The sequence below is a fragment of the Aulostomus chinensis genome, chromosome 16, assembly GCF_037954235.1.
Source record: "Aulostomus chinensis isolate RoL2024-O1b breed Wild chromosome 16, RoL_Achi_v1.0, whole genome shotgun sequence".
Classification (NCBI taxonomy): Eukaryota; Metazoa; Chordata; class Actinopteri; order Syngnathiformes; family Aulostomidae; genus Aulostomus; species Aulostomus chinensis.
In genome coordinates, this window is record NC_141335.1 from 25,067,099 (window position 1) to 25,089,613 (window position 22,515).

At 48.6% G+C, this 22,515-nt stretch overlaps 1 protein-coding gene across 2 annotated transcripts in view; it reads left to right on the plus strand.

The window, feature by feature from the left end:
• Window positions 1–22,515, plus strand: part of tacc2 (transforming, acidic coiled-coil containing protein 2) — a 46,111-nt gene that overhangs the window by 17,848 nt on the left and 5,748 nt on the right. For both annotated transcript variants that reach the window (XM_086179611.1, XM_086179612.1), the window contains 10 exons: window positions 3,285–3,569; window positions 15,121–15,227; window positions 15,596–17,009; window positions 17,193–17,234; window positions 18,232–18,277; window positions 18,365–18,560; window positions 18,847–18,896; window positions 19,027–19,136; window positions 19,469–19,622; window positions 19,927–20,073. In XM_086179611.1, the coding sequence (XP_086035737.1) occupies window positions 3,285–3,569; window positions 15,121–15,227; window positions 15,596–17,009; window positions 17,193–17,234; window positions 18,232–18,277; window positions 18,365–18,560; window positions 18,847–18,896; window positions 19,027–19,136; window positions 19,469–19,622; window positions 19,927–20,073 (2,551 nt within the window). The remainder of the gene's footprint in view (window positions 1–3,284; window positions 3,570–15,120; window positions 15,228–15,595; window positions 17,010–17,192; window positions 17,235–18,231; window positions 18,278–18,364; window positions 18,561–18,846; window positions 18,897–19,026; window positions 19,137–19,468; window positions 19,623–19,926; window positions 20,074–22,515) is intronic.

Sequence of the window (22,515 nt, forward strand, 5' to 3'; positions counted from 1 at the left end):
CAGGGTGCCTGGCATAGTGTGCTGTCTGCAGTGTGTTAACTGGAGGAACGAGAGGAGCTGGGACAGGCCTGTGAACCCCTGTAATGAGTTAAATACACGTAATAAACCAGAGTGGCGTTCGCGTAGACCTCTCTGTTTCCGTGTGGACATTTTTCATTTATTTAACAGCTCTAAAGCACTCCGGCATTCATTGTCCATCGTAGAATGTTTTATGAACAGGGTGATAACTTCCTCAGTTGTCGGTCTCACTCTCCCCTTGCTCTCTCCTGGCTGTTGCTTCAAGCCCAGGAACCATCTGACATGCCAGAGTAGCACTTGTTGCCTGTCAGTCACAACACTTGTCCCATCCCTGCTGCTGGAGACAGGAAGGTTTGTTCAGACCGCAAGAGACCAGGAGTGACAGTGCTATTTCTACTACACTTATAGGGGAGAAACAAAAATATGACGGCGCGGTTGATGATGTGCTTGTGAGCGCTTGTGCGTGCGTGTGTGTGTGTGTGTGTGTGTGTGTGTGTGTGTGTGTTATCCCCCCCACCCCCTAGCTGTCAGTTCTCCTCAGCCTGGGCGGCTTTGTGAACTGTAGCAGTGTAGTGGGAGGAATTTGGCCATGCACTCAGTGAAGTCAGTTGCACAGTCCAGACAGAGAGGAACAGAAGTTCAGAGAAACACTTGAGCATGTGCCGAATGGTTGTGAGTGTGTGTGAGTGTGAGTGTGTGTGAGCGAGTCAGTCGCAGAGAAAGGAGAGGGGGGATGTGCAGGAGCTCAACAGAAGTCATTCCCATCAGTTAGTCAGGTCAGACATTGTGTGATGGATACCTCCGCGGCTGGAATCTGGGTGAGTTGATAAGAAGTAGATGCCCTATTTTTTTTCCTTTTTGTGTGTGTGTGTGTGTGTGTGTGTGTGCTTGCGTTTAAGTAGCTCCAGGTGGATGCAGCAGATGGTCTGTAGGTAACTAGTGCTTATTACACTGCTGACCTCACCAGATGGGCGGAGGGGAGGGACGAGGAGAAAGACGAAGGGACAGACGGCGGTGAGGCAGATACAAACGCTCTGAATGACACAGTGTCCTCTTCAGAAATGTTACGGGTTACAACACGATTGTCTCTCCGTCCCTGCTGATGTGAAATCTGATTGTCTTTTCTAAACAATCCAGTCGGAATGTTAAAATGACTTTTAAAAGAAGGATGCGATTATGATGTGGCATAAAATCTGTCAAATTAATCCTTAATGCAACCATGTGACTGTTAAATCACTGTGGGAGTCAGGGCTCTGAAATAAAATCCTCATTGTGATATATTACAGTTATTGTACACAATACTGCCCCTGGTATTGATACCTCATTGTTCCAAGTGTCTTTTTATTGAGCAGCTGCGTTTCAAGTAAGTTTATATTCATAGGCAGGGCTCATTTTCACACATCTTATAGTTTGGAGTGTGTTAATCAATAGAACTGATAATTAATTAACACAACACCTTATTGTGTCACAGTATGTCACGATACAGTCACGCGATGCATGTATGGCATATTTCAGATGATGTTTTTGTAGCTACATTTACTGTGTTCAGTATTTTTGAAGTACTACTTTAATAAACTGGGATGGAAATTTTAAATGACATTTGCAGTAAAGGATGTAGATTATTGTCTTATTTATGGTGTCATGTTAGCTATCACATGCTGCCAGCGCCCAGCCGGCACTCGTGGGGTTAGAATGAATGTTCAGCCTGGTATGTAGGATATTTCTCATCCATGTGTTTGGAGTAAAAAGGAAGTAGGATGTGCTAAAGCCCACAGTGAACTGTAAATAGACCAGTTGCCGTGGCGACTGGTAGTATTAGCTGGCACAAGCAGGGTGGTTTATTCAACCCCTCTACCTATCAGAGACTAACAGGATGTAAATCGTCTGTCAATCTCAGTGATGACAAGTGAGAATTAGTGGATTCATAATGCAGGTTCTTTAAGTTTCACCGTGTGTGTGTGTGTGTGTGTGTGTGTGTGTGTGTGATGGTCCTCCCATCCCTTCGCAGCCTTCAGATGGTTTTAGTCGCAGCTCCCTGTCAAACACCCTCCCTGGACATCTGGTTCTCCACATCCTGCTGTTTCTCGAAGGTTACGATGTACTGAGCCTATGTGGCTTGAATGTACTGCAGTACTTCATGTACTTCATGGCCACGGAGAGTCTGTCTATCTATTTCGCGAACTGGCAGTAAAACAGCAGTGTTAATAACTGTTGGGGAGTGTGTTTTCTCTCCAGCTCGCCTCGTCACTGAATCAGAGCCAAGTTGGAAAGCTCCACTTGTTAACCTCAGCATGTCAGCTGATATTATCTGCACTGAAAAGTCACTGAACCAGTAAATACTCAGCACCCTCCCAGTGTCCAGTGGAGTATTAGCCTGATGTATGTCTGCGCGGTAGCCGTCTGTGGACTCAGCCTTGTGACCGTTTACTCAGACTGTTGTGACTTTCTATTTCTAGACTGCATGTGGCGAGTGGTCCGTGCATGGGCGCTGACAGATGTATACGTTTTTGGATACTGACTCAGGATTTGAAATGGGAGGAACGGAGCCAGATGAGGAAATATGTTTTAAAGGTGTGATGGGAACCTGAAGTGTGTCGGATAAAAAACTGGAGCCGTCTACAGCCTCAAGGAAAGCACACACCCTCAATAAATGTCATTAAGTTCTGGTTTTACTGGCGACAATAACAGAGCTGACAGGGAAGCGGAGCAGAATCTCAGCCGTCAGTGAGAGTCCCACACAGGTTTACCTACGAGCCCTGGTACTTCACTCCGAAGGTCCATTCTACTGCAGTATTTTTAGAGCCAAACAGGAGGCAGGCTCCAAGTGGGGAGCAGCTGCACAGGCGTCCACAGCATTGCCTGTCAGATTAGCGAGCCTACCACTCCTGATAAGATGGGTCTGGATCAGGGCCAAAGCCAGGCCCCCAGGTGGCCAGACACCCTGGGGGAGGCTGCTGCGCTGCACAGGGCTAAGCAAACACTCCAGGGGAACATGGACCATCATAGAAGTGTCCTGATGAGAGGAGTCACACGTTCCCGTGCTTGTAGTGTAAATACCGAGTCGTTCTTAGGATGGTTGGGGCGAGTTTTTCATTCTTCAAGTCACTACTAGGTTTAGGGGAAGTCACAGAGCCGAGTGCTTCGAGGTGAGTTTCCTTCACGCTTCAGTAGACTCAGATGGAATGTGCACTCACAAGGCTCTCCACCTCGCTGGACTCGGCCTTCTTGTTCTGGTCTGTTGATGTTTTGTGTTCCCTCCCCTGCAGGCCCTCCCTCACTGAGCAGGCAGAGAGAGGTGCCCCCACCTCCCCCTCGACGTCCCCTAGACAACACCTCCCGCCTGCCCTCCTTCCTCTCTTGCATGATACTGAAGAGTTCCCCACACCTCCTGCTACACCCCCGGAGAGACGAGCACCTGAAGGTCTACCAACCCCACCTGCATCCCCCCATCTCCCTCCTCCTCCTCCAGCTCCCGCACCCCTTCCTGAACCCTCTGCTCACCAGCGCGAGGACCCCAGCTCTGCCTCCGCCCCCCACCACCCCCATCTAAGGTATGAACTCAACTCTGTCACTCTTCCTTCATCGCTGGTTGATTTTCCTCTGCTCAGTGGAAGGTGCTGGTGTCGGGGCGGAAGCGTTCTAGTGCCTGGACGGTTGTTGTTTCCGTCCATGCTTCTAGGTCACAGTAGCTCTCCTCCCTTCTGGCTCCAGTCCTTTTAGCCCGCTTGATGAAAACCAGCCTCGACTTTATCCATCCGACTGCTGCTGCACCCGTCGGCACTAAATCCACACATGGCACACCAAAGATGTTGGATGCAGAATCTTAGTCCATGTCGAACGCCTTTGAGGAAATGAAACCTTTCCTTTGTTTTTAGAGAGAGAGATTGAAATACTTGTTTTTTTTGTTTAAAAATCAATTTTTGAAGTGATTGAAAATAGAAGTTCCAATCCTTCATTTTGTCTCCTATTTTCTTTCTGATGTTGTGATTTTAACAGACCTGGAGCCTTTTTTTTATATATATATATATTTTTTTTTTTACAATTCGTTACATGGAATCCAGGCTCCATTAACATAAATATGTCCCCCCTGAACTGGGATGCCGCTTCACAACAGAAGTCTATTTACGTGCGTGTGTCATCGGTAGCTGGTGGACGTGGGCAGACGCTCAGAGATCAGAAGTATCAGCAAGGAAAAAGTACTACTGGAACATGTTTGTTCTCAAGTATTTTCTAATGATGTATTCATGACAGTGGTGAGATGATAGGAGCGGGGACGGGGACGGGGGGTAATGTTGGAGGACATGAAACCAAACTGTGGCCACCAGCACATCCCTCACTGTGAACCAATGAATGAATGAATGAATGAACTCAACAGTGACTGTCTGCCAGTGAGCCATTTTGCGTTACCCCTTTAAAGTACAGTGTGTGTGTGTTGCTGTGTACATCTGCCATGTGAGGAAATGGGTTTAGCTAATAGTTGAACTCTGTGGTTATGGAGGCAAAGTATGCCGTGTAATTGAGGCTTGTTAATGACGCATATCACTAAAGCACAAGGGTAACATGTTTATCCAGGAAATTTAGACATTAAACAGTGAACTTACTCACCACATGCTGTAATTATCTGGCCCATGTTGATGTATCATGGCTAACTTCTTGTGATGAAAGCTCTGTGTGTGTGTGTGTGTGTGTGTGTGTGTGTGTGTGTGTGTGTGTGTGTGTGTGTGCGTGCGCACGCGCATGCGGTTCTACAATCATGACACAAAGCCACAGTTTGAATCCAGAGCAGTTTCTTGTTCAGAAGACCAACTGGGTTTCATTTCAGCTCATTATTTTACTATCAGCACCGTAATTTGAAGTACTTTTTCTGCAGTACCTCTTTGTCCTGTAACTTATTTCACAGATTACTTTAATAGAGGGAATGACTCAGCCACTTTAACGCTGCAGTGCTTCCTGTGACCAGCAGAGGGCGTGTTGCCCTCACGGTGTTCCTGCCGTCCTGCCAGCGTGGGTCTGTGTGGACGCTGCTGTCTGAGACCAGCAGACACATGAACGCCACACAGAGGGACACGCGAGCCATTACATACAAGCTGTACATGAATCACCATAAATCCCATTAAGATCATGTTTGCTCAGGACTAAAGATATAATAGAGTGGTTGTTGGGCTTCTGACTGGTCAGTCCAGGCTACCATTGTGTTGCTGGTTTATTTATGACCACTGAGAGCAGTTTAGAGGAGCGGGATACTAACATGGACATCCCAGATGGTGCAGGGCAGTGTAAACACACACACATACACAACACGTATGTGCGTGTGTTTACCACCTCCACCATTGGTCTGGTGTATGAGCTGAACACGCAATATAAAAACCATTCAAACTAACAGGTGATGAAAGGATGTTTGAGTCTCGCGTCTCCCTTCAGGCTGCAGACTTTTCTGAAAGTCAAAGTCACTCCAACACATCAGCTTGTGCCCTAGTGAGCATTTTTGTCCTTCGGCACATGTGATCATTTTAATATCCGTCAACAACAAACAGCAGGTGATATTTGTGAAGGAGAAGTAAAGACTGGGGCACTTTTTCAGCCGGTGACAGTTGCAGGCGCCTGAGATCTTCCCCTCAACCCTCAAAGAGCCTCCACCGCGACCGGTGTCAGATTTCAGGATAACAAACTAATTTGTCCAAATTCTTTCAATCATTTTATGTTAAATCATCTTGCTCATATTATGTTGGCGTCTGCAGAGCCATGACTGTGTTCACTTTACTAATGAACAAAAACAGATACTGGTAATAGTCGTTTTGTTTGAAGTTCTTTTTCAAAATTGTTAACACAGTAAAAAAGGTTTTAAAAGGTCGGACAAAATATAAATGACAGTACAAACATGCAACAAATCACAAGGGTATAAAGGAGTTTACAGACATTCTTCTGGTTTCCCAACCATTTTTAACAACAAATGTATCGACCAACTAAGATGAAACATTCCAGTAAAAATCAGAAGTCAAAACAGGAGCAAATATCCTGAAAGCCAACCTGATATTCACCCAAAACCTTGTTTTTAAAAGTTTATTATTGGTCGAGACGTTTTAGTTTCCTCAGTTTAGTGCCGGCGTGACACGAGATGAATATCAGCTCCACAGCCGGACCGGTGCTTACTGGAACCCCACCATCATTCCAGTCCTCCCAGTAACCACATCTCTCCCTAACCCTTCCTTTAGAGGTGAATGGCAGAAGATGCCAGAACAACGTCATCTTAATTACACGTGCACCTTTTCACAGGTCGGCCTCCTTCCTTCCCTGTAGTCTCGAAAAAAAAAAATCACTCGGCCACAACACAAATCTCCTCAGTCGATTACACCACTGATGGCTTTATCAACTGATGATGTAAAGAGAAGGACAGCACAAGAGTTTACAGAGCCAGGCGGGGGGTAGCTGTTTGGTAGACAGCCTCAGGAAATCAACCACAGGAGAGACGGTTTATAGGAGCGATGCTGCTCTGTTTCTCCGTCTCTGGACTGGTGAGCAGGAGGACGCGAGCGGCGGATCAGCGTCCTACCACGGATGTCTGAAGCCAGGATTCCCCTGAGAGACGCTTCACACACACATACCACACGGAGGAGCTTTTGTCATTTCTGGTTCAAACAATTGAATATCAGCTTGTAGTGTGTGAAAATTCATCAGACGAGAGTGAAACTGACGCAAAATGTTTGGTGCACAAGATGTCAACAAGCTCTTTGTTTCGGTTCTGCTGCGACTGCCCTGATCATGTGGGTTCACTATCAACGTGCATGGAACACGTCGTCCTGCTGAAATCACCATTTTCATGTAAAAGATTCAACTTGTTGGTTTATTTTTAACTGGAGGTTATAATTTTTCTCTGAGTGTTTTCAATAGAAATGGTGTTCTGTCCAGCCACGCATGGACCTGCAGCCGCTCGTTGTGGCGCGCCCACGCAGGAGCATCAGTGTTACACTCACTAGTAGTGAGCAGCAGATTTGTGCAGGTCCTACTGACCCTGATTCCTCTCCAGCGCTGTTATGAATCTTTCAGAAAAAGCTGCCACGGCTCCATTTTCCGCTGCCTGAGTTTGTTGAATTTTTCATTTCGTCCTTCAATCCACATCTGAAGCAGCACCAGTGCAAAACTCTTAGCAAGGCGAGGATGAGGAGCCCTCATTCATGAAAGCTTCTTATGCACAAATTTGTTCTTAAACACTACAGGGCTTCTTTTTTTTTTTTTTCCAGCCCCCAATTTAGCCTTAGAGACAGAAATGAAAACCTGGTGGCTGTCGAGCGCTGCAGGGAAGCTTTCTTCACCGTGGGTTCCCTCCGCCAACAGCCACTTATGGAAAAACCTTTTCACTGTCCATTGTGACGAGAAATGTTTAAGACCGCTTTAGTGCTGTTTTGTGTCTCATCTAAAGGCTTTGCTTCCTGTCTGTATAGTGGAGGGGGGGGGGGTACACATATGTTTGCATGCTTTTTTGCCCTGAATACATCTATGAACTAGATTTGGGGGTTGGGGGTGGCAGCAGGAATCAATAGGTTTGCTGCAGGGGGGTTGGTGGACTTTTCCCCGCTGGCCGCTGAACATCGACAGGCTTGAATCATGTCAATATTCTCTATTAATGGACTTCATGTTTTCATGCCAACCTCGGCTGTCACGTGTGTTGGTGGGTCACCGGTGATCGTGGCCGTTGTGTTGTGGAAGTGGAGCCTCATTTCTTTCCTTCTTTTTGTTCTTACAATCCGGAACGCGACACCTGAAACTCTCACAGAACAAGTCCTTTGGAGGGCTGCAGGCTGCGTCCCGCACTTTCCCATGAGTGAACAATGGACGAATCCCCCTCCTGCATCTCTCCTATTGCTCCCGGACAATCACTGTGAGGAAGCTGTTCCTGCTCTGGTTTCCATCCCGCAGGACACATCTCACATTTAGTCACGTCTCAAACGACAAATAGGAAGACAGGACTAGACAGAGAGTGATGACTGTCTCCAGGATGACGCTCAGCGTCCGATCCGAGCCAGTAAATGCGATCACCAGAGCAGCCTACTGGCCAAGAATTTATCTAGAGATGTAGACACTTAGCTAAGCATGACCTGATAGGATCATACGAATCAACGTGTAATTTCCTCTGTGTGGGTTAGCCTTTGTTCGTGTGCTGCTGGAGAGTTGGAGTGAAGGGAGTTGAGAGAGTTGACCCTCACTGGTTCCTCAGAGTCTATTGTTTACCTCAGGCATCACTCTGGTCGGCTACATGGAGTGTTGGAAGCTTCCATTGTCTGAGAGCAGGCACAAAAAAAATGACAAAAAATGTTCACAGTGCAGGGGGGGGGGGGGGTCCTGGTGGTAGAAAGGCAAAGGTGGATGGAGGAGGAAGGAGGGAGCTGACAGAGTGAGAAAGAGAGTGAGTGTTAATTAGTGTGGTGCTGGGGGTTCTATTGTTCGTCTCCCCTGTTTAGTGGCGGTAGCAGTCTAGAAAAAGCTGCCTTCCTTCTTAAAGGCACAGGAGGCTGTCAGGGGGAGTGCATAGAGGATGGAGGGGGGAGGAGGCAGCTCAGTGATAGCAGCAGCCAAACAGAGAGGAGCTACCTCACACACATGAGAGACGACAGGAGAGCAGGACTGTTCCATCCTTTGTTTTGTTTTGTTGTTCAGGATTTTGTCCTCCTCGATGGTTCGTTGTTTTACCAGCTCATGTGAGACGGGAATATTGACGGCGGTCTGCACCGGAGCAGAGAATCAGGGATGCTGTGCATAAAGTGAGGAGTCCTAAATCATCCGGTGATTCCTCCTGATGCGAGCAGGACTCCATCATCCTCTGCACTGCAGCACAGTAACGTTGGCCGGTCCTCAGACTCGGGCTGCATCAGCACACCGACGGCAGCCAACGAAGAAGGAGTTTTAGAGGCGGCAGGTGGATGTGGAGGGTGGCTGGGGAGCAGGAGCAGGTGGGAGGAGGAGGGGGGGCAGAGGTAGCTGAGGATGGGAGCCAACGAGTCCATGGAGCAAGGACAGACCCCCTGTCCCTCTCAAGAACACATGTGAGTCTGGAGATATTCACATATTTATTTGCCAAAGAAAAACACCAGAGGAAGCTGGTGGACTGGAGATGTCGCTGCTCCTGCTGTCAGGTTCCTGTTTTGATGTGTTTGTGGTAATAAATGCAGCTTTTCTACAAAGATGCAGCCACATGGGAGTTTTCCTTTGGTCAACATTTATCACAGAATTGTGGTTTTCCTTCTACCGTCTCTCTGCGTAGCGCTGCAACTGTCATCATTGTTGTTGTTGCTTTTGTGATGTAAATAAGGATGAGGGGCACATGCGCAGGCACAAGCACACTCATGCAGTTCATGAGCATCCACGACTACGGTGCTGCCGAGAGCCTGTGGGAACCAGAATCAGGCAATAGGTGCCACTGGGAGGCTGGTGGGGTGATGTTTTGCTCTGTGCGAAGGAGGACGCGGCCGTCGCTCTGGGAGCAGGAGCCTGTGACGTTGCTCAAATAGAACACGCTGTGATGGAGGAGTATGAGAGGAGGAGGAGAAGAGTGCTCCACTTTGCTGTGCTTTATTTATATCTCAGACACACTGCTGCACAAGGGAGCGAGGACCCGGGGAGAAACGCACCAGAGAGGCAAATGTGTGTGTGATGTAGGGATGAATGATTTATAGCAGGAAAGTTTCCACTCAAAGTTCCACTAAATTTGGACCTTTGAGGGCTGAATTCCTGATGGAGCTCTCAGGAGGAGAGTGCAGCAGGCCAGTGAGTTGGTTTCCCTGCAGGTGTGACTTCCATATAGTAAGGTTCACTCCTCAGTTATGTAACCACGCACGCATGTACAGTATACACACACCCACACACACACACACACACACACACACACAACTTGAGGTGCGTGGCTCAAGCAGCAAAATATGTTCATCCATAACAGAAATTTAAATGTGTGTAAATGTGTCAAATTATGAAAAAGAGTGCCGCTGCGTCTCTGCTGAGGTGACTTGAATGAATCCAACGTCTGATCTCATCACAACAGAAAGGTGCACCCCCCCACCACCACCACCCTGCCCCCCCAGCCCCTGCTGCTCCGCCACACGCTTGTTTGCAGTGTGCCATCTGCTTGCACTTGGAATCTCAGATTAGGCTGGATGGGGTATTAGATTATTAGTCTGACACTTGTTCCTCAGTGGTTCCTTTGTTTTGAGCGTTGATGCAATCTAACCAGACTCAGGTATCTGAGGGAACTCCAACACACACACACACACACACACACACACACACACACACACACAGACCAGGGTCGACCACGATTCATTTTGACATACTCATTATTTACTGAAAATGTCACAATAGAGCTGAAAATACAACTTGCTGGGCACCGCTTGGGAACTTATAATGTTTGTCACGTTATTGTGTACTTCGACAGACCAACGGAGTCACAATTGGAATCTTGTTCAAGGCTGCACAGGTTTTACTGAACACACTAAATGTAGCTGCCGTGACATCAGTTGCCATGGAACAACAATACACCGTGAAAACAAATGTTTTGATATGTTACTGTATGGATTTTAGTGCCCAGGCCCTAACAGAGAGGGTCCAGAGGGGTCCTTCATGAGACCCAGCAGGTTGGCGCTCTCCTCTTGTTATAGAACCTTGGTGAGCTGCTCGGCGCTCGCTGAACCACCTCGGCGTAGAAACTGAAGAGGCTGTAGTCTAATAGAAATAAACTGTGGTGTTTCTCAGGGTGTAGAGTGTCCACGATGTAACTGAGACACATGCGCACGCATGCACACACACACACACACACACACACACACAGATCCATGGGAGATTAACAGCTCCCTCTGTTGGTCTCGTCACGTGTAGAACAAACATCAGGATGGATGGACAGACGATATGGTCATTCAACACTCGTTCGATCAGAGTTCATTTTTGTAGTTTTTTCATTTGTTGTGCCACCGACATCTCGTAGGAGACAATATGACAGATTTATGCTTCACTTTAAGCCAGTAAACCAAGCCTGGCTGAGCTGCTGGTCTTTTCCTGTTGTAACATGCTAATGAAGCTGCTGACGATGGCTCAGGAGCAGCAGAGGAGGAGGAGAAGGCTGACTGAGGGTGAGAGGCTACAGATAACAAAAGGATGATAGAGCGCGATGTGAGGGAAGGGATTAAACGCAGAGAAGGAGAGGAAGGTAATAAACGACAGAGGAGGTTTGGAGGTGTTCGACAGCCACGGCAGCTAATCACACATCTGCCTGGAGACCAGCAGCTCCTTCTTATCATCAGCTCCTATCTGCTCACTCTGAATGTCGACGCTCATGTTGATTTGTCTTTGTGAGAGTGTGTTTTTGTAGGACGGGCAGGCGGGTGTGCAGGTCCGTGCAGCTCAGTCTCCCCCCAGCACTGTGAGAGCTGTTTAGACAGACTGAGGTGGATTTGGCTGTGAGCAGAGGCTCATCTGGCTGTCTGAGCGTCTCTCCGCCTCACACTGCAGAGTTGCTGTCTCCAGGCAGGCAGGCGGGCAGGACGTGGTCTCAGCCTGTGAGAGGCTGCTGTTAATGGCTGCTCTCTTTGTTTTCTGTTCCCCCCCATACCCCGACAGACAGCTCACCCACACGCCGCCTTTTCTCTTTCTATGTTTTGTTTGCTCTGAGGGAACATAGGATGGGATTTCAGGAGCACAGAAGAGATGCGTTCATATCGCCTCCATGTTTGATTACAACACAATTCCATGTCTTCTAGTCGATATTTGCACGTGCAGGTTTGCTGCTCTGAGGTGAACAGAAGTGAAGCTGAAGGCCACAGGATGGCCGTCAAACTCCTGAAGTGGTTTGTCTTCCACATCATGATACACATCAGAGGTTCACACTGGCTTGGAAATCCTTGGGTATGTGTGTGTTGACGGTGACTGTGTGGAACATATGGTGGGATCAACCTCCAGTTACCATAGCAACACAGCACATGCAGTTGCGTGAAAAATGTCCTCTGCAAGGACATAAACAGAAGGCTGCCCAAACACTCCGATGACTGCTCTGTTTACACGTCAACGGGAGTGAGACGGGCTGGTTTGAGTGACCACAACCAAATATTCCTTCACCGTCGTATTTGTGGTGTTTTGTTTTTCTAACCCGGTGCTGTGTGGTTTCTGCCTGTTTCACTGTCTGTCTGACAATCTGACGTGAAGATCCTCCTTGTCAGATCCAGATGGAGCGCCAGGCAGACCAGGCTGATCCCGCTGGGCTGCTCAGCTCCTCTCTCGGCCATCACAGCATCCTGGAGGTTTTAGCTGAGCAGAGTCAGGCTTCTGTCGTTGTACATTGTTGTGGAAGCCCCTCCCTCTGGGGTGAGGGGTGGTGGGGTGGATGATTTGAATCAAACTCTTCAATAATCACTTTTGCCTCCAATGATATCCATTGTCTCGGCAGTGCTGACAGTATTGATTGCCCCCCTCTTGCTTTTCATGTCACAGGCTTTATGTGATCCATGTTAGCATGTGTCTGTGACAGGGGACCCACAGGGTGTCTGATGGCTTCAACATGAGGCTCCTCAAATTATCGAGATCAATATTTTTTATAGACCTTAAAAAGGGGGTCGTGTAACTCCGTGTGGAGGGGGTTGGGGGTCGTCTCCAGTTTATGCTCTTGTGTTGTTTCTGCTCTTTAAGCTTTTTTTTTAACTTCAGTTTATTTGTTTTACGTTCAACATTTTTACTCTACAACTCTTCTGATTTCTGTTAGCAAGGCTTTTAGCCGATTTCGGCTATTTTTCATTGGACCGATGGTACAAGTTGCAATATAGTAAGCATGTGCAAGTGCATGTGTGTGTGTGTGCACGCATACGTGCGTGTGCGCGCGCACGAGCTTTGACTATCTGCTGCTTCATCTGCAGAGTTGCACACTGCTCACCTGCTATCTGACGAAACCTCCAACCAAACCAAACACTCCTCTTCACTCACGACTTCCATGAAGACAGAAACACGTGCAGCCGGACTCAGTGAAGCAGCACACGAGCCGCCCGCCAGGGCTGCCCCTCACTCCTCACTCTTTACAGCTTGTTTCGACTCGGGCTGATATTATCCATCAGCACAGCCTCGGTCTTTCTTTTTGATAGTTCCACAAAACTGACAAAGGATGCGGTCAATTAATACCTAATTTCTGCTGTTGGATTTCAACACGTTTTGTTTTTAAATTTATTGATTCATTGATTTTCCCCAAATCGCTGTGTTCGTGATACTGTCGTCAGTCTGAGTGAAGTATTGTAATCAGTGAAACTGTAGTTTATTCTATTGAACCATCTCATGCATGCAGTAATATCTTACCAGCTCAGAAGTGGACTGATTATCAAAGTACACTCGTTCTTCTCAGTTAAATAATGTTGCACAATTCTTGGCTTGTCTTTGCATTGACCATAAGCTGTATGGTTATTACCCTAGGGAGAGAGATAGGAGAGGGAGAGAGAGAGCGGGGGGGGGGGGTGTTTAGCAATAATAAATGTATAGCCGATGCAGTGCTACTGGCTTTATTAGAGCATGTTGGGCTTCTTGGCAGTAATCTGGTTTTTCTTCTGTGCAGAGAGAGAGAGAGGGAGGGAGAGAGAGAGAGAGAGGGAGGGAGAGAGAGAGAGGGAGGGAGGGAGAGAGAGAGAGGGAGGGAGGGAGGGAGGTCAAGTGGAGAAAAGGGAGAGAGTGAGTGAGCTACAGGCAAAAGGCTGCCGGCACATCCAGTATGCAGGTGGTGGGCTTCTGCAGCCAGGCTGATTCAGATTGGACGGCGTCGTTCCTACGGTGGAGTCATGGAGGAGACTGACGGCTGAGCCCAGAACAAAGAGATCTGGGCCATAGAGAAAAAGACGAGTAGGAACGTCATCTGGAGGAGAGGTCTGGTGGAAGAAGTGGTGGGCGTCGTCTACCTGTTAGGCTGTTGCATCACTGTGCAGAGAGGTGTAGTCAGCCGGCATCCATGGCGGTGAGTGCGTGGCAGGCTCTGTCTCCACTGCAGTGGGCTCGCTGGGGCTGGGACACGTTGCTGGGAGGGGCCGCAGACAGTCCAGACTCCGATCCAGCTCTGGGGCTCCTTCGGCGTCTCTCCTGGAGCTCACGCCATGACACTATGATCAAGACTGCCGGGGAGCCGGTCAGACAGAGGTGAGACAGGACGAGCCGCGAGGGCCGGCGGCATCATTGATAAAGAGTCAGGTTGTGTGTTGCTTCTGAACATATGGTGTGTGTGTGTGTGTGTGTGTGTGTGTGTGTGTGTGTGTGTGTGTGTGTGTGTGTGTGTGTGTGTGTGTGTGTGTGTGTGTGTGTGTGTGTGTTGTGATCAGTCATCTCGTGTTTTTTTTATCCCCCTCAGTTCACCATTGTCTCTTTCACGGCTCCGTCTTCAGATCTCGAGGTGGGCGTGTGGTTGGTTGCTGTGCGGCTGGAGGTTTTTTCTGTCTCAGATGTGCCGTTATCTGTCACCTCATTGCAGATTCAGCATTTTCGTTTCTGGCCATAAACAGAAACACTCTCGCCTGGGGTGTTTTTCTCTCCCACCATAAAAAATAACAGCTTTCCTATTTCATCCTCTGTGTATTTTCCTAAAGGAAAGATTCACACCTGCTGGCTAGAAAACTCAGCGCTTGCGTTTGAAGGTGAATTTTCCCTCGTGTGACGTCAATTATCCTGCTACAGTCATAGAAGTCATTGTAGCTGGAGTGAAATCAGTGGCTGATCACCAGTACTCCAGGGCTCAGGCCCAGGGCTCGGGGCTGGAGTGTGTGAATGTGGGCTCTTGTCTCATCATTAGGGGGCTCATGTTTTGTGTCAGGATGTGAGAACATGTTTTTGTCACCTTGGAATCAGTATCAGATCAGTGACCTGTCTGACTGACCCCTACACAGAGCACAGACAGCTTTGGTTACCATGGGAACCAACATAGGATGTCTTATTTTATGAACGACCAAGAAATAAAGCTGACATCAACTTCTCCTGCTGTGGATCAGAAATGACAGAGGTTACTGGTGAAAGTGGCCAAATTACAATCTAATAACTTTGCAATCTGACTGAGTCTTATCAGCCTTCACTTCGTGTGCTCTTATTTTTATTTTTTTAAATTTTTTTTAGGAGTTCAGACTCTGATGGAGCATTCGAGACCCCTGAATCCACGACGCCAGTGAAGGCTGCATCCCCTACAGACCCCCAGACCCAGGCACCACCATCTGATGACAAAGGTACAGGAGAAGAATGAGTCCTTGACATGTGCTGAGCTCTGGTATTCAGATGCCCAGAGACAGAAATTTGAATGAGCAAGGCAGAGAAAGACCAGGTGAATTGTACCCCCTAGTGGAGAGACACTGTAACTGAGACAAACCTCTTCACTGGCTTGTCTCTCTCTGTTTTCCATGGATGTCCAACTTAATTGGACTATTTCCGGCACACATTTGCCACCTGCAGCTTTTATCTCCATGCAGGTTTGGTCACATCGGCACCACCTGCGCTCACAAACCAGTCAATCATCCTGATTTCAATTCAGTTTTTTAAAGCTGGTTTGATTTCTCCTTTAATGAATTTAACCCCGTGCATTCCTTGTCTTTGGCAGGAGCAGACACATCAGCCAGGGATCCTGCGTCTGACGTGACCTCGGCTGATTCACCCAAATGTTCCTCGCCCATCATTTTTGATGAGAACAAGCCCATCGCAGCCAGTGGCACATACAACTTTGACCTTTTTGCTCCAGACTCAAGTCACACTCTGACCCGTTCAGTCAGCCTTCAGGGGGAAGATCTAGATGGTTCTGGTGTGGTGGATGGAGCTACAACAAGTGGCTTCCGTCCACATTCGGAATCCTTCAGCGTAGGCACCGAGAGTGCCCCAGGAACTCTCCGCAGGACCAAAAAAGTCCGTCCTGGATCTGTGAAGAAGAAGCCCCTCCTCAGACAGAACTCCAACCCTGAGAGTCCAAGGTCAGCTTCTGCTAGCAGCACCCCAGAGATCAGTAAACGAGCAAAGCCACCAACTGCCAGCCCTCTCCAGGCACAGGAGGACACAGAGGGGGGCTCTGCGACCCCCAGCCCTGGAGGAACCCTCCGACGTACCAGGAAGGCCCGTGTGGAGACTCCTCCTCCTCTGCCTGAGGAGACCAATCATACCAGACAAGAGGAGAGTCCTGCTGTCTCAGCCTTACCTTTGTGCCAGGAGGAGATCCCTCTTCCTGGTAGTCCAGCTGGCAAGGACGAGTCTCCCATCCCTTCCTGTGCCTCCTACCAATGGGATCCAGATAATTTTGAAAACATTGACCCTTTCAAGACAGGAGGTAGTAAAATTGCCAATTCCCCTGTCCTGGGTCGTAAAGGTCCTGTGGGTGCCCCCATTGCTCCTCTGCCAGACGGTCCGCCGGTCCCTGCCGTGAAACAGTATCAACCCACTCCCACAGCACCTCCTGAACAGCCAATCACCAACCCAGAGGAGCAACCCATCCTACCCAAACGTCAGTCAGTAAGGCTGGAGTTCGACTACGCCGAGGAGAACGGTGAGGCGTCCCACCAGGCCTCTCCCCCACCCAAGAAACTGGGCAAGAAGCCTGGCGCCAAGATGCCTCTGAGGAAACCAAAGCTGGGGCTGAAGAAGGCCCCCCCAGCGCAGCCTGAGCAGCTGGACAACATCCCTCCCGCAGCCCACAATGGCAACGAAGAGGACATCTGTGTCACCAAAGGGTCCTACAACTATGAACCGGATAAGTGGGACGATCCAAATTTCAATCCTTTTTCATCAAAGACGGGCATCGCCAACTCTCCCAAACTGTCTAGGCCTTCGTATAACTTTGACTCTGATAACTTCAATGACACCATAGACCCTTTTAAATCATCCACCAAGATGGCCAACTCCCCCCCGAAGGCCTCTGCCACCTTTGACTTGTCATCCAACGACTGTGACATTGAAAATGATAACATCGGGGAGCTAGGAGACCAAAACCTGAACAAGCCCGCCAAAAAGAAGAAAACTCCCATCAAATCGTAAGTTCATCGCGACACTTTGACCTTGCACCTGCGGTGGAACCTTGTGTCTGAGTGTAGGAATGTCTGCGTCTTTGTCAGTGTGTGTTCAGAGGCTGGTCTGTCCTTGAACGTGTCCTGCCTGTTGATTATGCCAGTGTCTGTCTCTCTGTCACCTGTGTCTGTGTATTCTCATGTTCTCAGTCACAGGAAGTCCAGGGGTGTGTCCTCTCTATGTTGTCTGTTGTAAGTACAGGGACAACGCAACTGCCCACCCTTTTTGACCCTTAACGTCACGTGTCTCCCTGTAAACCAGCATGTTGCCCTGCTGATAGTTGTCCCGCCCCCCTCTTATTAACAGAAACATCACAACCGCTTGTGAACGCCCTCAAACAATCTCAGTATTAACTGTTTTAATCCTGTTTAACCAAAGTGTTATGTATGTAAATAATCATTATATTTATCCAGTCAAACAACCCTTGATAACTGCTGACTGAGATGTGTCATCAAGGTTGTCGGGTTTCGTCTTTAAACTGTAAATCTGTTAGTTTCCCCTCAGCAGTTTTTCTAAAACGAAAGTTCGTCTGCTCCGGAGCAAAAAAGGTTTCTGGCAGCCAACACCCTGCTAGGCAGAGTCAGTCCCGCCTGACAGTGTGTAACACGGCGAGTGCTCCCTCCTGTGGTGATTGTCAGACACTGTCAATTATAGAGAGATCAAAATTTAAATATGACAGCGTGCAACAAAAAAATTTTTTTTAGCTAGAAATCAACATCAGCCTGGATATGAAATATATCATATTTTAACTTCACCTTGTTGAAAAATAGGTGGTAAAACCTGGAAGTTGATATATTTGAATGCAGGACCTAATTAAAACCCGAGGCGACTGAAGCAACAACGTCCCGGCAGTTGAGTCACGGGCCGTCCCATCAGTGTCCTCCTGACTAACAGACTGCATTAACAAACACGTCCACATCTCAGAGCTGTGCTACCGTCGTACCGCGTGGCAAATTAAAAACCATTGCTCTCATCTACTTTGTCTCGTGACCTCTTGAGTTAGGAAACATTTCACTGTTCATCGAAGCCAGTTAAAGTACGTAATTAGACGTGCAAATTATGTTGTCATTTTATGCACCTTGATGACCCTGACAGACGATACACACCTTCACTGTACCACATTTATTTTTGGCAGGGTGTAGTGAGGGTGTGGCTCTGAATACCTGACGATTGTTTTCATTTGTTCAGTAACACTTTCAGAGTGAAGAGGTCACCAAAGAAGTCCCAATCCCAGGTACGCAGCGTCTTGTCCCCATCTGTGCATCGTCCCTCCCCTCGGCTCTGTCTCCCGCCTCTCTGATTCTTTCCCTTGGTGTTGCAGGAATCTGCCGATGAACCTTCCTCCCTCCGTCCGCAGGACGACCACGCCACCGATGAGGAGAAGCTGGCCTCCTCCACCAGTCAAAAGTGGGCGGCATTGCATGACATGGATGCCGATTCCGACCAGCAAGACTTCCCTCACCCGTCTGACCTCACATCCTTTGTCAATGAGAACAGCCTTCCTCTTCAGACCGCAGGTGAGGCCTACCTGTCTGACCGCCTGTCTCAGCTCATTTTGGAATGGACTCTGGTATATAACAATCAGCAAGTTCTCTCTTCATTGATTTTTGTTGTGGCACTGAAATAAACCAGTTGGCCCAGTTCTCCACTACCCTTTCACCCACAGTGGAGCCACCTCCTCCCAGAGGCGGTTTGGCTCAACTCATCTGGGTCAGGGATGAGATAGAGAACAGCCCCGTCAGTCCAGGGCAGAACACGCCGCCTGAAACATCTCTCCATTTCTGTTGTGTCTTTGTGTGACAGTGCAAGACTATGAAATTGAGTACATGGAGAAGATCGGCTCGTCCTCACCCGTGAGTACCAACTCATGAGATTCTGCTTGAGTGTGTCACCTTTAAAACATTCTTCTTCTGCATCAACACCAAACAGAAAGATTCATTCAGACTCAGCAAGTTTGTGTTTTATCCTGGGATCTGTGTGCAGCCTCTCGCCATGACCAAGCCCTCGCTGTACCTGAAGTTGGACTCGGTATCTGACTCCTTAACCAAGAACACATGTGCACGTGGATCTGAGCCCAGCTCGCCCTGCACAGGGTACCACACTCTACCACACTGCTGCAGTACCTACAGTCACCTGATTACTACGGAACCCTGGAGTGGCCATAGAGAGGACTTTATAATATCATCTTGAGACCACAAGATAGAACTCATTCCACCAATTTAATTTGTGTTTAACTTGTTCAACGAGTTATAGAACTCGAAGCCTCAAATACCGTCCCTCTCTATGGTGAGTCCAGGCCTCCGGTGATTATTTTACTCCACACGAACATTCTCTTTACAGTTCTATTCCCAGTCCTTTACTGGTCGTCCAGTGTGGACCACTGCAGCGATGTGGTCCGTTAACCCTCCACGGTCTTTCTCTCCAGGAGCTTCGAGGAGATGGAGGCCCAGATAACAGCGGGCATGAAGACTCCGGTGCTGAGTTCACGGCCCGGTCCCGAGGGTTCTGCCGGGGAAAAGGGCAGGAAGAGGGAGAGCGAGGCTCTCAGCCGAACCCAGAGCATCGAGAGGGACGAGCAGGTGAGTCACAGAGCCCCGCCGAAGGAGGTAGCAAGCTCAGCGTGTTCATTTTATTTTAAATCACATTCATCTTATGTCTTTTCATCATCATTTTACGTGAAACTGTCAGTTTTTGTTTTGTAACATGTAGAATGTCTCTGACTCGTGAAAGTCTGATAACGAACAGCCAGACAACCACATTAAATCCCCCGCTTGAGCTCAGTGACTCAGTCCCCAGTACCGCCACTCACTCAGCGCTTGCTTTGCCCTGCTGACCCTGCCCCCCACCCCCGCCCTCTGCTTACCCCTCCTGGTGCCCCTGTAGCCCCCTAGCCCGGGCCCTGTGGAGGCCCCTGCTCCAGCCCTGGCCATGCCCCTGTTAGACAGGCTGTCTGAGTGTGACGACCCCGTGCAGTACCTGGAGCCTGACCTCGCTGAGACCGACCCCACTGCATTCGCCCAAAAGCTACAGGTGTGTTGACAAACCACACATGACCCCTCTTGTTACTCCTCACTGGCTCTGTGGCCCCCCGTGGCCCGAACCTGTGGCTCTGAGTGTCTCTCTTCCTTTCCACTTGTCCCTCTTATCTAGACAGCAGCGTGTGTGTGTGTGTGTGTGTGTGTGTGTGTGTGTGTGTGTGTGTGTGTGTGTGAGAGAGAGAGCGAGAGAGAGAGAGATCAACTGAAGTTTCTATATGCTTTTCCTTTGCTCTCTCATCCTTGGGCCGCAACCCCCTCCCCCATATTGGTCGACCCCCATCCCCCCTCCCCCTATTTGTGCGGCCCAGGAGGAGCTGGTGCTTGCTGCCCTGAGGATAGAGGCTCTGCAAGTAGCCAAAAACATCTCTCAGTGCCCCTCCCTCTCCACTGTAAGCCCCCAGGTACTCCGCTGATGTAGCCTGCACCCACTCTACGTTTGTGCGTGTGCGTGTGTGTGTGTGTGAATACTCTAACCTGAGAGGATGCATTTCAACAGACACCGCAGGTGTGTGTCCAGGCGACTGTAGTGTGTGTGTGTGCATGAGTATTCCTCAGCCTGCCTGTCCCTCCCTGAAACATTGTGACTGGCCTTCCCAACATGGTGACTGCACCGCCGCATCGTCAGCCCTGTCACCACGCCAGTCACCTCATGTGAGATCTCTAACATGGCTTCACCCCCACTAGCAGCAGGTGTACTGTGCCGTCTGAGCCCCCCCGCCTCTACTGTGCATGTTGCCTGTTCCTGAGACGATTACATGAACATGAATGTGACTGGGAGTTTCTCTCACTGGCAGCTGAGACAGTCGGTCCCAGTCCCATTCTTGTGTTCTGACTGGGTCCTGTACCTGAACTAAAATCACTAACTACCAGCTCCATCAGGCAGGTGTCAGTTTGCTTGGAGTTCAGGGTCGAACTTTCGGGTTGTAGCGCACATAAGTGAATATAAGAAGAGTGACCTGTTGAGGTGGTGTTGGGGTGGGGGTGGGGGGGTTAAAGGTCAGCAGGTAAAGGTGCTTCTCGTCTTTCTATCTGTCCTCTGTCTCATGCAATTGTCCCACACAATTCACAGCTGCGCCTTAAGAAACCCAGCACTCGGCGGTGGAACATCAACGGTTCTCCTTTACTCAGAGTAAGAGTAGCTGCCGTTTCAGCCCTGTGACCTGTGACCCTGCAGCTTGAATATTTTACAGTGACCTATTTATTCGCTTGGCTCTCTCTCTCTGTGTCAGCAGATTAGATTTGAAATGAAACAATCACTGCGAGGTTCAAGTGCTGACTGATGGCTCTGAAAACTTCAATTATAACGTATGAGATGACAAACATCCACAAATCAACACCAGGCAGAACCAGCAGCGAGACCATCAAACACGCCCCATCATACTACATCCCTAAATACACACGCAGGTTAGCAGAGTCTTGGATTTAACTGGTAATATGGAGATTATCAATCATTATATTAGTTAGTAACGCCTCATATTAAATTATTGTCAAGTTCATGAATCCAGAGGAATCCTCTGAAGCAGAGCACTAACATCTGTTGTAACATGAATTTTTAGCTTTTCTGACCTGTAATTTAATTGAAAATGTAAAAAATTTAAAAAGATTGAAAATTAAAGCTAAATGTTACCACTTTAGCTCCCCAGTGGTTGTTTCTGTTGCCAGCTCAGCTCAAACTGTCTCAATAGCAGCAGGATGGGCTGACTCTGGCTCCTGTAGACCCCTGACACGACCTCGGCCCCCCACTATGTAGCTTTGTGGCGTCTCCATAGCTGTACCTGGTCTGTGTAAGTACATCTGCCTGGATTGTGGGTATTGCAGTTAATCCAGTATCTGTAGTTTGAGGAGAAATCTATAGCTCCACCTACTAATGCTGAATACCTCTGGTTTGACTGTTGTCTTCAGTGTTTAGTGTCTCATTTTCTGTTCATATTAAGTTGCCATTTTTACATGACTGGTTCACGAAGAAGTGATGCAGGAAGCCCAAAGCTCAAGCTCACCTGTGTGAGAGCACTTGAAAGGCAGAATACACTTTTTGGGGGGGAAGTATTGCTTTAATGCATCAAGTCCCCTGTGAGCCCCCCACCATTTCATCAAATCCTCCTGTAATCCGTCTGAATGGGTCGGCTAAATCCCTCTAGAGCTGAGCTTCAGGGGGCCACAGAGGTTCCTGACCAAATATTGTTTTTGCACTTTTTGACACGATTGTGTTGTGAGTCACTGTTGTTGGATCTTTGTTGCTGTCAGCTGTAGTTGTCTCTCGGTTTACAACGCCACCTTCTACGTCTCTCTGGACAACATTTGAGGAGACGATACGGTCGAGATCCTGGTGCTGCCATATTGTAATGTGCTCTAACATGAGACTAACATGTTCCCCCTGCTACCAGTCTGCTAGCCCTGTCCCTCCTCTCCTGTATTTGATGCGCTGCCCTCATTG